General features: G+C 33.5%; 2 protein-coding genes and 1 pseudogene across 2 annotated transcripts; all 3 read right to left on the reverse strand.

Annotated features, from left to right (window-relative positions):
- Window positions 1–794: 794 nt before the first annotated feature.
- Window positions 795–1,335, reverse strand: LOC148204402 (uncharacterized). The gene is made up of 2 exons (XM_088092144.1): window positions 1,123–1,335; window positions 795–1,055 (listed from the first exon to the last, which is right to left on the reverse strand). Exons 1-2 carry the CDS (start codon window positions 1,333–1,335, stop codon window positions 795–797), a joined length of 474 nt encoding a protein of 157 aa, XP_087948270.1.
- Window positions 1,336–12,279: 10,944 nt separating this feature from the next.
- Window positions 12,280–12,729, reverse strand: LOC148204403 (uncharacterized). Its single transcript, XM_088104532.1, has one exon. It carries the CDS (start codon window positions 12,727–12,729, stop codon window positions 12,280–12,282), a length of 450 nt encoding a protein of 149 aa, XP_087960658.1.
- A 1,614-nt stretch (window positions 12,730–14,343) lies between these two features.
- On the reverse strand, window positions 14,344–16,154 carry LOC148204404 (uncharacterized; annotated as a pseudogene).
- Window positions 16,155–16,384: the final 230 nt, after the last annotated feature.

A 16,384-nucleotide genomic window follows, 5' to 3' on the forward strand; every position in this document is an offset into this window, starting at 1 on the left:
GAACGGTCTGCAGCACGGAGGTTGTTGGAAGAGCGATGCACGAGGGTAGACGACCAGACCGAACGGTCTTGAACACGGACGTAGTTGGACGAGTGCTAGACAAGGGAGGACCACCAGACCGAACGCTCTTCAGCACGGACGTAGTTGGACGAGCGCTAGACAAGGGAGGACCACTAGACCGAACGCTCTTCAGCACGGACGTAGTTGGACGAGCGCTAGACAAGGGAGGACCACCAGACCGAACGCTCTTCAGCACGGACGTAGTTGGACGAGCGGTAGACAACGGAAGACGACCAGACCGAACGCTCTTCAGCACGGACGTAGTTGGACAAGCGCTAGACAAGGGAGGACGACCAGACCGAACGGTCTTCAGCACGCACGTAGTTGGACGAGCGCTAGACAAGGGAGGACAACCACACCGAAAGGTCTTGAGCACGGACGTAAGTGGACGAGCGGTACACGAGGGAGGACGGCTAAACCGAACGCTAGGGAACAGGGACCTAGTTTGACGAGCGATACACACGGTAGGACGACCGGACCGAGCGTTAATTATTATGTAACATTGCTGTGAATAAAATAAACATTAAACAATTTTCAAAAGGCTTAAAACCTGCTACATTAAACCAAAACCTCAATTTATTATGTTTATCACTTCAGTAACACAACTTCATTCCTTCACATCTAGTCATATACATAAACACTACTACATCTAGTCATATACATAAACAGTTCCATCCTAACAAACCGAAAAACCCGGCTAATTTCTTCCTAAGAATACGATCAACACTACTACATTATGGATTTATGATCCATATTGAAATTACAATAATATTAAGTAAAAAAATCAAAATAACCAATCCTGTCAACACCTTCATCCATTTCTCCACAACGTTGACAGATTTAATCAAATCACTCATCATCTTCGATCCACCTCCCATTTCTCTTGTCTTTGACAAAGACTCATGCTTTTCTTCCCACTTCACATTCGTATAGCTTTTGTCATCACCGTCTTCACAACACCATTTGAAGAAATTGCAACCACCTTCATGTCCAATCTGTGAAAAAAATAAAAATTAAAACCACTTTCCACTCAAACAAAACCCTACTTCTACACGTTCTTACCTTGTACTTAGGGCAGCTCCAGAATTGCTTCCCTCTGTTCTTAGCAGTTCTAGCTGTTCTTACCACTGTTTTGTCTCCACAGAGGCAAAGGGGTGATACACCATCAATGGTAGATACTCCACCACCACGAAAAACGACATCACAGTTTTGATTCCGCCACCCATTGCATGTCGAAGATGAACAAGAATGCGACTTTTGCACTTCATTATCCATCACTTCGAATCGAACAAAGAACGCGCACCCTCCCACTTCGAATCGAACAAAGAATGCGCACCCTCCCACTTCGAATCCAACAAAGAACGCGCACCCTCCCACTTCGAATCCAACAAAGAACGCGCACTCTCCCACTTCGAATCGAACAAAGAACGCACACCCTCCCACTTCGAATCGAACAAAGATACACCTGATTTTTGGATCGAACTTAGGATCCCATTTTTGGCCTCTCACGCGAACCCTAATATTAAAAACCCTCAATTTCTTTCCCCAATCTCATGTGCATTCGTCAATTAAAACCTCTTGGCCTTTAATTTTTTCAAATTTCCTAGTATGCCCTTACCCAAAACTGAATAATCATACGTGCATACCAATTATTTAATACAAAAATCGTTTTAAATGCCACGTCTGATTAGTTACTGCACTCAACCATGCCACCTAACCAATACCGTAACGGCCGTTTGTCCAAATTAACGGCAGGCCTGTAATTGATTCAATTTTACAAAAACAAGGACTCAATTGATACGCCGAAAATGAAGATGACCTATTTGAAATTCATGACCAAAATAGGGACCTACGGAGACATTAAACCTAAATTTAATAGCTCTCCTGAGTTTGACTATTGCCGACACTTTAGATATGAACCTCCATCGATTTTTATAACTAGTCATTTTCATCTATATGAATATAATTATTAGTAAAATCAAGATGAATTCATCTCAATCATTATTGTCAATACACCCCACGCAAAACAATACATGGTAGTATTCCCTTTAATACATACCACACCAAAACAAAATAATACAATTAATTTCTCATTTCACATCATTTATATTAAACCAAAATAAAATTCCATTACTTCAACCTCATACATCATATTTCAATAGTATTCAAAGCTCTTAACAAACTTTTCACAATTTCAACACATTTTTTTAACAAAAGGAAGTTCGTCAAACTTAATTGGAAAACTCAGTTACTCACTTAACAAGTCACCTCAAAGAAGGTACTCGCTCAATGATTAAATGGCTCGCTCAACGAGTCAAGCCTCCTCTGCCTCTCTTTCAAAATCAAATTTGGCACTCGCCTAGCGTAGGTTGGCTCGCCCAACAAGCAATCCAACTTTTCTTTTCTGCCAAACTCAAAATGGACCCTCACTTGACGACATATAGATCGTTTGGCGAGAGAGTACTAGGATTAAATTCCTTAAAAATTCGCCTAACAAGACTCTCTTGCCTATTGAACCCGAAATATTGAAGCTCTTTGACCTGCAAATTATGAACTCTCGATTAATGAGCCATTTGCTTATCTAGGAATATTGCATAATTATGTAGGTTAGTTGGCAGTGTATTATGAACCATTTGTCAAGCTTTTCACTCAATTCTAGTTAAAAGGTACATAATTTTATTTATAAAAAAGTCTTACACAGACGAAATCAGATCATAACCATTTTATATAGATATAAGGAGAAATAATTCAAACTCACATATCATATAATCAATTTCAATTAGACAATGCATACATGAAATGCATCATAACGGATTTTGCAACTCAGTTCATCACAATTCCACCCCATACAATTTTAAATTCATCAATAAAAACTAAATTTCAAAACTATCTTCTTATGCCTATAATAGAAAAACTTATTTTTCTCCACATGTACTTTTAAACTCTATATCTCACAAGATTCTTTAAAAACAAAAAAGAGCTCAAATTAATGATCCAAGTACATCCTTAGAATCACAATAAAATAATAATTACTAAAGAACTTCCTAAGATCAAATGCAAAACCAAAATAGTTCGCATGCATCAAATCAAAGATTTGACTATAGAATAAGATAAAAGTTTAACTTACTCTATTTGAAAAATTGATCAATTATATGTGTTGTCCTTGATGCTAGGAGCACTAATGTGTCCTTGGATATTGAAAGAGATGAATGATAGGGTCAGAAATTTAGAAAGAGGGTAGAGAAGTCTAAAGGAAAGAGTTTTAAAGAGATTTTTTTTTCGTAAAACAAACTTGTTTATAATAGAATACTATTTACACTTAACTTTCTTTATAATAAAATATTCAAGTGTTCATTTTATAAAACTTTTTTTCTACTCTTAAACATTTTCTAGGTTCTTATATTAATCATGGAAAATATTTATTATCATATATATTATTATTTATATTCTAATATAAGTAGAGACATAAGATTATCATATATATTATTATTTGAAAAAAGTGGGACTAACAAGGACTAATCATTGGTCATACGTATTTCCATTCACAATGGAATAGTTTATGTTTTCCTTGAGTAAAAAAGTTATTTGAAAATTATTTTTATTTTTTTATAAGTGAATATGACAAAAACTTACCTAAGTATTTCCATTCATAATAAAAAATTAGGAATCACATAGTTAATAATAACTTTTGAAAAATATTGATTTTTTAAGTTTTCGAAAATTTTATATTTTTTTGATATTTTAATTTATTTGTAATTAAGTATAATGTGACAAGAACGACCAAACATCCAAAAAAAGAAACAAAAATATTTTTATTTTTAATTGCTTAATATTTTTACTATTTTAAAAAAGAATATTAAATTTTTTTTTTAAAAAGAAGTAAAACTATGTATGAAAGAAAGGACTGCAAAACAAGCCAACCTTAAAAGCAAAACATTCCATATGGGGTAGGAGTGTAGGTAGTAACTGATAGTATATTAAGCAAATATAAAATGAGTCCAAACCATATGGGATGTAGAAAAAAATAAGATGGGAAGTATAAAGGGTATCGGGGATAGACTTTATCCCAACCCACAAGGGTTCCTTCCTCCTCCCTCATCCCTATCTTCCTCCTTTACTTGTATCCTTTTGTTTTACAACACTCAAACTTCATTTTAGTCCCATCGCCTTTGAGGTCAACCACCTTTATAGGATTATCTTCACCTTCAAAGCATTTGGTGATGAACTTGCACTAGTGCAACGAAAAGATATTGCCTTGGTTGTTTTGTGTTTATGACAACGGTTGATGAACCAAGGTATATTCAAGCAAGGTAAAAAGTTGAGACTTTTTGTCTCGGTTCAAGAAACCCGAAGCTATAAAGCAAAAAAAAAAATTGGGTCTATTGTCTAAAGTATGTTTTGTTTTTAAAAAAATGATCATTTTTGTAACCATTTCAGATCCGCAGACAAACACTATCCAAAAACACAAAAACAAACACATATATAAACAGATTTGCACACAAAAACGCTGTCCAGAAAACATTATTTTTTATTTATTGAGAAAACAAAAAACGTGAAACGTCTAAAAATTTGCACACAAAACGTTGTCCAACAAACAACCAAATGAAAACATGAAAACCCTAAAACGGATCTAACCTTGAAGGTGAGTTTGGGGTTGAAACGAAACGAAATGAAATGAACATCCTAAACCGTTTATTCGAAGAGCACCTGTGCACAAAATCAATCGGTCAAATTGAAATAAAATCATTTCTAAGCACTTAATCAACAAAAAATGAAAGAAAAATTAGATGAAATGTTGAACATGGTGGTCGCGAAATCGAAGAAGTGAGAGAGAGCGACACAAAATATGGCTTCTGTCCAAAAATGTCTCTGTTTGCGAAATTTAAACATAAACACATGCTATTACCTCAGTTGTTTTTTTAACCGAGACAATAAGCCTCTACCGCCTCAGTTCTATAAAGAACCGTTGCCTAAAGTCTATCAAAAAAACCTTCAGTTATTTTATGTCTTGGTTCTCTAAACAACCGAGGTCGTAGACCACTTTAGGCATTTTTTTGAACTGAGACATATACGTTTGTGATAATTACAAAAATGCCATCGCGTCATTTTATGCTTCGGTTGCGACAAAACCGATGTCAAATGAGCGAGTTAAAATCCTTATTTTTTACTAGTGTTGACGCGTTGTACATAAATGCTTATTTCCTTCTTGCAAATTTTTTTTTCTGTATAACTCAAATTTATTTTAAAATTCTCTATATAGCATACTGGGTACCAAATTTACAAGATAACACACTTTTGATTTTAGGTCAGAATTCAGTCTTTGGAAATCGAATTTCAACCTTTATTTTTGTGAATGGTGACCAAAATACTAGTTGGAATTCGGTTCCTGAGAAACTCAATTCTAATTTGAATTTTTATTTATATTTTGAATTTTATTAAAGAAAAAGAAAGAAAAATAAAGATATTATATATTTTTGTAATGGGAAAATATATATTTATATGTTTGAATTTTGTTAAATTATACTTTTGAAATAATGTTGTTTTTTATTTTCTTTTATTAAAAAATAAGAGATGGGAGTAAAAATTAAGAAATGATATGTTTAATAATTATTTAATTATTTGCCTTTATTAATTGTTTAATAATATTTTTTTCAATTATTTATAATATGATTTTTTCAAATGATATGTTTATAAGATGATATATATATATATATATATATATATATATATATATATATATATATATATATATATATATATATATATATATAAAAGTTGTTTTAATTTTGTTCTTATTTCATGAAATTTATTTTTTCATTAGAGAATTTGTAATAATGAAATTGAAAATGTATAACTGAATACAACATTTGTATATTCAATTCAATCAATTACGAGAGTTGACATACAAAGAAAATGAAATTAAATAAATAAAAATTACAATATTAGTGATCTAAATCTTATACCATCTTTCAAAGCGATATAACTCCAAGTTTTCATATCTTTCCATTGTTTATCAGGTGTTGGTAGACTTATATCTATTATTTAAATGAACAATTCAATATATTTCCAAGTGTGGGGATGCTACACAAATGAATTTATACGTTGAACTTTTTTTCATTAGTTGATAATTTGTTTGATACCATTATTTGATTTGATTTGTACTGTGTGATGGATGATTTTTTTATTAACTACTCTCATTGGACGAAGATGGTCGATTTTAATTACTATTTTACGGTCCCCACAATGTATTTTATGGGTTATATTTTGTAGAAGCTCATTGAACGTGTAATTTTGCTGGATTGACATGGTGATAGGGGTGTTTGATTTGAAGTAGATCGTAACCATATGGATTGTCCATGATGTTTTCCCGTGTTAGAGGTCCACAATAATAAAGATTGTTGGTGAATATAGGATAGGACTTGGGGTAGTGGAAGAGGACGACGAAGTTGGGCTTAGAAGTGAAAGTATTTCTTCAGTCGACCTTGTGAACCTAACAAATAATTCAATTATTGTGTTAATAGGGAAGTTAGACTTACAAATAATCATTTGTGCAACGTCACCATTAGTTGATATTTGAGGAGCATCATACATAATGAATCCTTATTCATTCAATATGGGTCTTTTGAAGTACAACTTGTTGAGGGATGTGATGATTGGAGAGTTATGCACACTTTTTGCTTTAGGAGGTTCAATGTACAATTTTATGGAATGCGAAGGAGTTTCGGATTTTGAGATTGGAACTGCACACCATCTTCAGACCCAACGATTTGACTATTTGCAAATAAGGCAACAAGGTAGAAAATTGAATAGTTGTCTTCTTCATTGATGCCAAAGTCTTTCATTTGAAAGAAGTGTATGTGTTGATGTGTTGAGAGTGATTGTAGGTGTTGAGTGTATTATGAAATAAAAGATTATGATAATTTTTGTTTAAAGTGTTGAATTGGTGAAATGTAAAACCAAAATCTTTTAAAATTTTCTTCACAAAAATGATGCCTTGATACGTTTCTTGAATCGCAAGGTAAAAGATTTTCAATGCAACGAAAACTTAATCGAATGAATGCATAATTTAATCAATTGAATAAAGAGAGTAGAGATGAAAAAAATTCAAACACTGTGTTTTTATACTAGTTCGGCCAAGCCTACATCCAATGTCCTTCCAACCATAGGAAGTCAATGCACTATAATGATCAAGGTTTTTACAACAAGACTTTTATAGCGACCACACGTCAAAAATATAAAACACCTTTCTAACCCTCTAATCAAAATATAGGTAATACACAAACTAGACCAACAGTAAGAATCCCCTCTTGTGCTGTCTAAACCCTTTGAGAGACTCTCAAAGTCAAGAACGCCACATGCTCTTCTTCTTGTAATCACAACAGGAACCTCAAACCAATCTTCAAAAGATTGCATAATCTGATCTCTCAATGACACCCAAATGTGCAAGTTGATCAGCCTTTGAAAAACACAACAGTCTTACTCTTCAAGAAATCACAAGTAATTGATCACCACGGTCATTCTTGTTTCTTGGAGCTTTTTCTCTCTTCCTGTAAGATCACAACTCTCTGTAAAAGATATGAAAATGTTAGAATCACAAAAGTTCTTACAGAAATCAAATTTGTGTCAATTTATAGAATAACACATCTTAGACGCAATTTAATCAACTAAGCTACTAAAGCAATCGAATATGACAATTATGTTATAACAGTTAGTAGCAAACACAATAATTAATTGAATTCGCAATTAATGCAGTCGACTATCATTTAATGCTTGGTCAACACAATTAAAAATATGGCCGTTAGACAGTTATGTCAAGCATTAACAAAATTTCAAAACACTAATAGACTTAATCGAATACAGCATGCAATCGACTAAGTAAATATGTTAAGCATAGTTTTGAAAAACTTTCTCTTTGAAAAAAATCTCACAGCACACTTGAAAATAATTTGTGCAAAGACACGAGTTTTAATCGATTCATCCCATAATGAAATCAACTTAAAACTTTTATTTTTCCACCATTTAAAGTTCAACATAAGTGTTTGTGGTTTTCCTTTTCAACATCATATGTGATGCATTCACATATAAAAACACATATGTAACACAGTGATATACAGTGAACAACACAATCATGCTCTCATATCTGCTTAAACAAATTTAACACATTGATCAAAAGCATATAACATGTAAATATAGAACATGTAACACAAAGTACACATGTATTATTAATTATGTGTTGTCATAATCAAAAACACAGATATCACTGAGATTGTAGGTTAAGCTGAACCTTTGCTCCCCCTATCAACAATCTCTCCCTTTTTTTATGATGCACAACCATGATTAATAATCAACCATGTTGCACAAATCAATATCCCGATTATAAATCAATTACCAATCATCATAATTCTCCCTCTTTGGACATTAGCAAAAAAGCTAAGCATATAGTAATTGATACATAGATAATCAGTTACATAGATATGCATCAGATATATCAAAAACAGATTATGATGCTCCCCTTGACAATGTTATTCACACGATTTAGGATTTTCTCCCCCTTAAATGAATACATGTGAAATAGATCAATGATATGCAATGCTCCCCCTATCATTATGCATGTTTCAATCTCAAAACTCAGATGTACAATGCAATAAACAAATTATATATCAGAGCATGTAAAAGCATATTCCAAGTAATGTATCAAAGTAGATCTGTAACAATTATATCAGATCAAAATAGATACATTTTCAATCAGCCAAAACAGTTTAATCTCATTTCATCTTAAAATATTTCTATTAGTTAAGCAAAGAGATATATGAAGAATAAATATTTAACAACATATAACACAAGATTTAAAGATATCAGAAGTTCCAAGTTTGGAATCTTTAACCCTTGTTTATATTCAATCGATTAGATCTCAGTTGTAATCGACTTCTTGCTTCCTATAAGTTGATTTTCTAAATAATCTTTGTCAGCAATTAACGTTCTTGCAAAACCTTTCATGGTCTTTCTAGATCAAGCATTTTAGAATCAATATAGTATAGGAACTATCACAGATAATATATGAGTATGCAAAAATATGAATGTAACAGTAAGCAATATTTCATTTGCATACAACCATAGTGAAACAAATTTAGATCTAATTAACTTGATATACATAGTAAGTCATTCAAATATAGATTGAAAACCAACCATAAATCTGATTTCATTAATATTTAAACATGAATTACAATCAGATTGACCAAAACAAAGATGGCATATAAAGCCAACTTCCATAAAAGAAACTAGAAAATACTACAATCAGAACACAAAAAGAACTAAATGACTCAAAACAGTAATCACAAGACTCAAGATGTGTAATCCCAGAGCCCTATTCCGAATCAGACGAGTTCATAGAGTCTTTATCACAAGATACATTTTCTCTCTAATGTTGATCTTGTCAATTTTTCTCTCAAGATTCGTCACCCTTTCATTCAGATTTCTGAACTGGTCAGCTACAAACCTCTCAAAATTAGTTTCAGGAAAAAAAATGGTTTGGTCTTCATTTAAAGCAGGTGTGCTACTTGAACTATAGACCAAGTCTTCTTTCCCTTTAAAGCACCACCTTCTCATTGTCTTTACCAACCAAGAGACGCAACATTGTTTCGGTTAATCACATTTGTGCAGTTACATGAGCATTTATGCTCTCCATCAACATTCACACCTTGAAGAATTAATATTCTACTAAACAGGACTGCATGAGGCAGATAATGAGATTGACATAGGGCAGCTCCAGGCATGTGACCTTTTAATACCTCTACCCAGTTGGTAGGAACATCATTCTTGATTGCATGTAACAGATAAACATCATCTATGGTCATTCTATCCTGCAGCAATCTTCCAACCAGAATCACCCATGCAAGAAGGTACATTATTATCTTTTCTTCCATGTTTAAGCCTTCATGCATAAAGAGTCTTTCAATTGTGTATTTTCCCGGAAATCTCATCCAGTTTCTGTAAAGATCTCTTTTCTTTAGCCAATAATTTGTTTATGAGTTTGGTAAGTGAGAGAGTATTCCCTAAGCTTTTAGTCCAACAACTTGTTGCCATACATTATTATCAATGCATATACTAACACCTTTCACCTTTGACCGAATATCACCATTCATCATTTTCAGGTTGTGGTAGAACACCCTAACTAGATCAGGGTACCAGTCACCATTCATTTGAACCAATGTAGAGAGTTCTTGAGTTTCTAGCCATCCTGGAAACAGAAAGCCTTCTCTTTCGGATAAACTTAAGTTTAGATACTTAGGGGGAACAACAATCTTGTTCCTTCCATCCATAAATATTATTCTTGTCTCATCATCACTAATTCAACCTGAGGGATCAGGACCTCTTGCAGTTGCCACTATTTTTCCTCTGCTTTCTCCTAAGCGATGATTAAAAGACGCCATGTGATATTGAGCTCTTGAACACTCTTCTTCCGTTCTAGGGTTATGAGGATTACACAGATAGAACACACTAAATGCTAACACAGTTTTACAAACTTGATATGTATGAAGGCGCGAACAAAAATCACATACAATCAGGCCCATTTAAGTTTTCAAAATAAGAAAGCATATTTAACAGATTATTAAATAATCGGTTTCATTAAAGCTAAAGTTGACTCATGTTTAACATATTATTTTCAAAAATAGAGAAGCATATGCTTAGAACATATTCGACTTAACACTTAATAGAATCGATTAAAATTCGAGCAACTTAATTTTCACAGAGAACATTCACTCAAACATGCATACAACAAACATGAATTTAACAATCAATCATACAAATGCTTATGATGCATGAATGTGTGAAAAAATTGTTCCAGTCACCACATTCAATGACTCAAGAACTTGTGATTTGTTCTATTTGTAGTTCATCCTTGAGCACTGTACTGCTTTAGTTGCAGCTACTTTCCTACAAAACAATTAAATGATTTTGACTCTAGTACCCATTTGAACTTGGGTCCTGAATTGTCAGTTGCAGGAGGCAGTTCCTTAGGAATCCATTTGAATTTTCCCTTTGGAACTCCAACCTTTCTGTAGTACCAGTTTCTAACATTAAGACCAATAGTATTACAGTAAAAACAAGCATTTGTAATAAGCTTACTAAGATCAATAAACTTCTTTGAATTAATCCTATTACTCTTTGCTTTGTAACCAATACCTTGCCTATTAATTGCTCTTCCAGATGATCTTAACACAACATCTAGATTTTCTTTACCTTGTGTAAATTTAGCTAATATGATGGTTAACTAATCAATTTTCTCAAGGTGTACTGGACAATTATCACATTCTTTTTCAACAATTTGTATTTCGGTCTTAACTGTCTTTGCAGACTTTAAAGCATATTCAAGTTCTTTTTCAAACTTTTTATTATCCTCTAATAGATTATCAATTCTATATTCATATTCTCTTCTCTTAGAGGATAATCGATTTACCCTATACTGGAGTCGCATGGCTTCTCATGTATCTTCTGAAATGCATCCAACAACATGTGGTACTTGGCCTCTATTAGTTCATTCTCAAATTCACTATCATTGTCATCATCAGAGTGTGCAGAGCCTGCCACGAAACATAAATTTGACTCCTCTTCAACGCTACAATCATCATCACTTGAAGAGTCTCCATCACTATTTTCCCAAGAAATGTATGCTTTCCTTTGCTTTTTGCTCTTGTCTTGAGGATGCTTGGTGATTTCTTTCTGCTTGTTCTTCAAGTCTGGAGGCTTGATATGACCATCCTTTCCACATTCATAACATTATACAACGGTTCTTCTTGAGCTCTTCTTTCCTCCTCTTGAAAAGCATGCATTGTTAGTTGCATAATTGTTATTCTTCATGAATCTGTTAAATTTTCTCACCATCAATTTCATGATTTCCTTTTCTGGTACTTCTACATCTGATTCAGCTTCAGATTCAGCCTTCTTGGAGGATTTCTTGCTTGTGGCTTTGAGAGCAATCGATTTCTTTTCTTCAATTTCTTCTTCCTCTCTCAGCCTTCCAAGTTCCAGTTCATGCTCCCTGAGCTTGCCAAACAAAGTTGCCATATTCATGTTAGTCAAATCTCCTCATTCAGATATGGTTGTTACCTTTGGTTGCCAGCTCCTGTTGAGACTTTTTAGAATCTTTATGTTGATCTCCTCTTTATCAAACACTTTATCGAGAGCCATGAGATGATTTACTATATGTGTAAATCTTTTCTACACTTCATAAATCGTCTCACCAGATTTCATCCTGAATAATTCATACTCTTGTACAAGGGAGTTTTTCCTGGCACGTTTCACTTTGTCTATGCCTTCATGTATCACGTTAAGAACCTCCCACATTTCATAAGCAGTCTTGCATTGTGATATCCTGAAAAATTCATCCAGTGTTAGTGCAAAATCAATTACATTCCTAGCCTTAACATCATATTGTGCTCTACGATTTTCATCCCTAGTCCATTGAGAAAAGCTTTTCAAAATAGTTTTTCCATTCACAATTTGAGTGGGCTCATATGGACTGTTTAGAGTTGCATCCCAAACTCCTTTATCCACGGATTCAAGAAAGATTTGCATCCTTATTTTCCAAAAGGCATAGTTTTCTCTAGCAAATAATGGTGGTCTATTTGTGGAAGCACCTTCACCAAAGGTCGGAGAATTGAAAGCCATTTTCCAGGATCAATCTATTAAACGAAAACAACAATTTATTAGTTTTTCAAATATTTTATGAAAACCAGTTCTGATACCAATTGATCAAATCGAATGGCTCAATTTCTCACACCAAGAAGGGAGGTGAATTGTAAAAACAAAATCTTTTAAAATCTTTTTCACAAAAATGATGCCTTGATACTTTTCTTGAATCGCAAGGTAAAAGATTTTCAATGCAGCGGAAACTTAATCGAATGAATGCAGAACGTAATCGAGTGAATAAAGAGAGTAGGATGAGAAAATTCAAACATTGTGTTTTTATACTGGTTCAACCAAGCCTACATCCAGTGTCCTTCCAACCATAGGAAGCCAATGCATTATAATGATCAAGGTTTTTTACAAAAAGGCTTTTATAGCGACCACAGGTCAAAAATATAAAACACCTCTCTAACCCTCTAACCAAAATATAGACAATACACAAACTAGACCAGCAACAAGAATCCTCTCTCATGCCGTCTAAACCCTTTGAGACACTCTCAAAGTCAAGAGCGCCACACGCTCTTCTTCTTGTAATCACAACAGGGAACCTCAAACCAATCTGCAAAAGATTGCAGAATCTGATCTCTCAATGACACCCAAATGTGCAAGTTGATCAGCCTTTGAAAAACACAACAGTCTTGCTCTTCAAGAAATCACAAGTAGTTGGTACCACGGTCACTCTTGTTTTTTGGAGCTTTTTCTCTCTTCCTATAAGATCACAACTTTCTGTAAAAGATATGAAAATGTTAGAATCACAAAAGTATTTACAGAAATCAAATTCGCGTCAATTTATAGAATAACACATCTCAAACGCAGTTTAATCAAATAAGATACTAAAGCAATCAAATATAACAATTATGTTATAACAGTTAGCATCAAATACGGTAATTAATTGAATGCGCAATTAATGCAGTCGACTATCATTTAATGCTTGGTCAACACAATTAAAAATACGACCGTTAGAAAGTTATGTCAAACATTAATAGAATTTCAAAACACTAACCGACTTAATCGAATACATCACGCATGCAATCGACTAAGTAAAAATGTTAAGCATAGTTTTTAAAAACTTTCTCTTTGAAAAAATCTCACAGCACACTTGAAAATAGTTTGTGCAAAGTCACGAGTTTTAATCCATTCATCCCATAATGAAATCAACTTAAAACTTATATTTTTCCACACATTTAAAGTTCAACATAAGTGCTTGTGGTTTTCCTTTTCAACATCAGGTATAAAAGTCTTATATTTACACCTAATACTATGGGAGCAGGTATAAAAAGTCCTCCTCGTTGTTAGAGAGAAAATTTTCTTTTTATACCTACCGGTGCTATAATAGGTGTAAAAAGTGACGTTTTTTTTTTAAAAATATTTTATTTGTATGTACTACTATCCATATTCAGACCTGCATAAGATTCAATCCCAAAATACAATTTAAATAATCAATAACAAGTAAAATAATCAATATTGTTTTCATCAACACATCAAAATGTAATATCTACCTAACAAAGTTCCTAACTATATTTACCTAACATAGTTACTTAACATATTACACATAAAATAGTTCCTAAACACAAAATGTAATATTGAAACATCCAATCATTTATAAATGGGTAAAAGAAATGCAGCCCATTGCTCCCGAACATCCTTTATTACATGTTGTTCCATTGGAGACGTGTCATCAAATATCTACACAATGAATAGTTTGAGTAAAGTTATAATATTAATGGCTTAAGATCTTAGTTATAAAATATTCACATTACCAATTTCCATGAGTCAACGACATTTGCGGATATAATTTTCTGCATGTGCCTCATGACATAATATCCGCACTCAAAGCTTCCCGGTTGACGTGAGCACTACAAGTTAAATTTATAAAGTATCATAAAATTTATAATTGTATTTATAGTTTGAAAGATTAACTACTTACAGTTGATGCAATGAACTGCAACTTCTTTCTAGAGACGATATGTGTTCCCTGCAACCTTGAATATGCCTCAACCACTCTGTAAAGTTAAATGTACATTGAAATGAGAACTTAGTAAAATCAGATATGTCTACACTACAAATAAATTATTAAAAACTTACAATATTAGTGTATTTTTAATTGCCAAAGTGTGAGGTTTTTTGTGCAATGAACATAAGAGAACTACAAGAAACTGTTGAGGAAGAATTAGTAACAATTGCCAGTTACCCCTGTAGATTCAAACAATAATAATAATAGTGTTAAATAACATTTACATAAATAAAATTTTATTAATAAAAATTATATACTTACTATTGCAAATAAGGTGCTAAGTACACTTGCTTTTCTCCGTTTACAAAAGCCTCTAAGAGGTAGTTTTGGACCTCTTCACCTTTATTCCCAACTCCTTGAATGGCAACAGGGTCAATAAAACCATAAATGTGATCATTCTTCTTTTCAATGGTCAACCGATGTAAATACCTTAAACATTGAAAATGAATAATGTTAGAATAAAATATTGAATATATTTAAACTTCATAAATGTAGAAATTTACTTACAACAACCAAAGTTGTAGTACTGATATACATAACATATAAGTGCCAGAGAGGATTTCAAAAATATCCCTTTGACATATGCAGAAAGAGAGTGAAGATGTCCTGTTTGTGACTTCAGGAGGCATTTGTAACTCTATATGAGAAAGGGAGATCTTCACTGCCAACACACCAAGTTGTTCTAGAATTATGTGTCGTGGCGGCTACAACTATTGTTGCAGTGATTCATTCATATCTTCCATCCCTTGTGCTTCAACCTAGTATACATATTTAAAAACTTACAAAATATTAATATTACTAATAAAAACAACAAAGTGCATAATTAAAACAATTACCTTCTTTACAATTGCTCTTGATAATATAAGGGTCCAAAGGATAAAATTTCCAAGGGCATGTCCCACTGTCTGAACATCCTCAGTGGGCACAGGGACTCGAGCTGTAGCATTTCGTACGTCTACAACCACCACTCTCATCATATCAGCTGTAATGGTTTCATGGTGTATGGTTAACCCCAATGTATACATTTTACCTAAGTTATCCAAATAATATTTGTAAAATATATCAAAGAATATGATTCAACAAACAAGTACATCTAGACAATATAATAAGATAAATTACCTAAGGCCACCAAGCACTGTAGGGCATGATCACTAAACAACTCGTAGTCTGCATCAATAGTGGGAGGAGCGTTTTGAGGAGAAACATCACAACTCTCCTTTGTGCTTATACAAAGATGAGAAGGTTGAGGAAGATTCCTAGGTTGGCTGGAGGAGGCGGCTAATTCTGCTCGCACATCTGCTAACAATTGTGCCTGCATATCAGAGTACTCCTTCTTCAATTGTGCTCTCATATCACCGTACTCTTTCTTCATCTCGCTGATCTCCTTCTTCATCTCCTGTCTAATTTCTTCTCTTATACCCTTCAGGACCTCCTCACTACATAGGCTTTACTATGATGACTTGTTGGAGGACCGAAGAATTGACGAATGCCAATAAATTTACCAACACCTCGAACACGTCTAGAATGCTCTGGACGACCAATGGCAACTGCCAATATGTCCTCACGACCCTCGGGAGTGAATGGACCTTGTGTGCTCTACTCGACCAACTCATCCTACAACCA

Source organism: Vigna umbellata, chromosome 1, assembly GCF_029865625.1.
Source record: "Vigna umbellata cultivar VRB3 chromosome 1, Vumbellata_1.0, whole genome shotgun sequence".
Classification (NCBI taxonomy): domain Eukaryota; kingdom Viridiplantae; phylum Streptophyta; class Magnoliopsida; order Fabales; family Fabaceae; genus Vigna; species Vigna umbellata.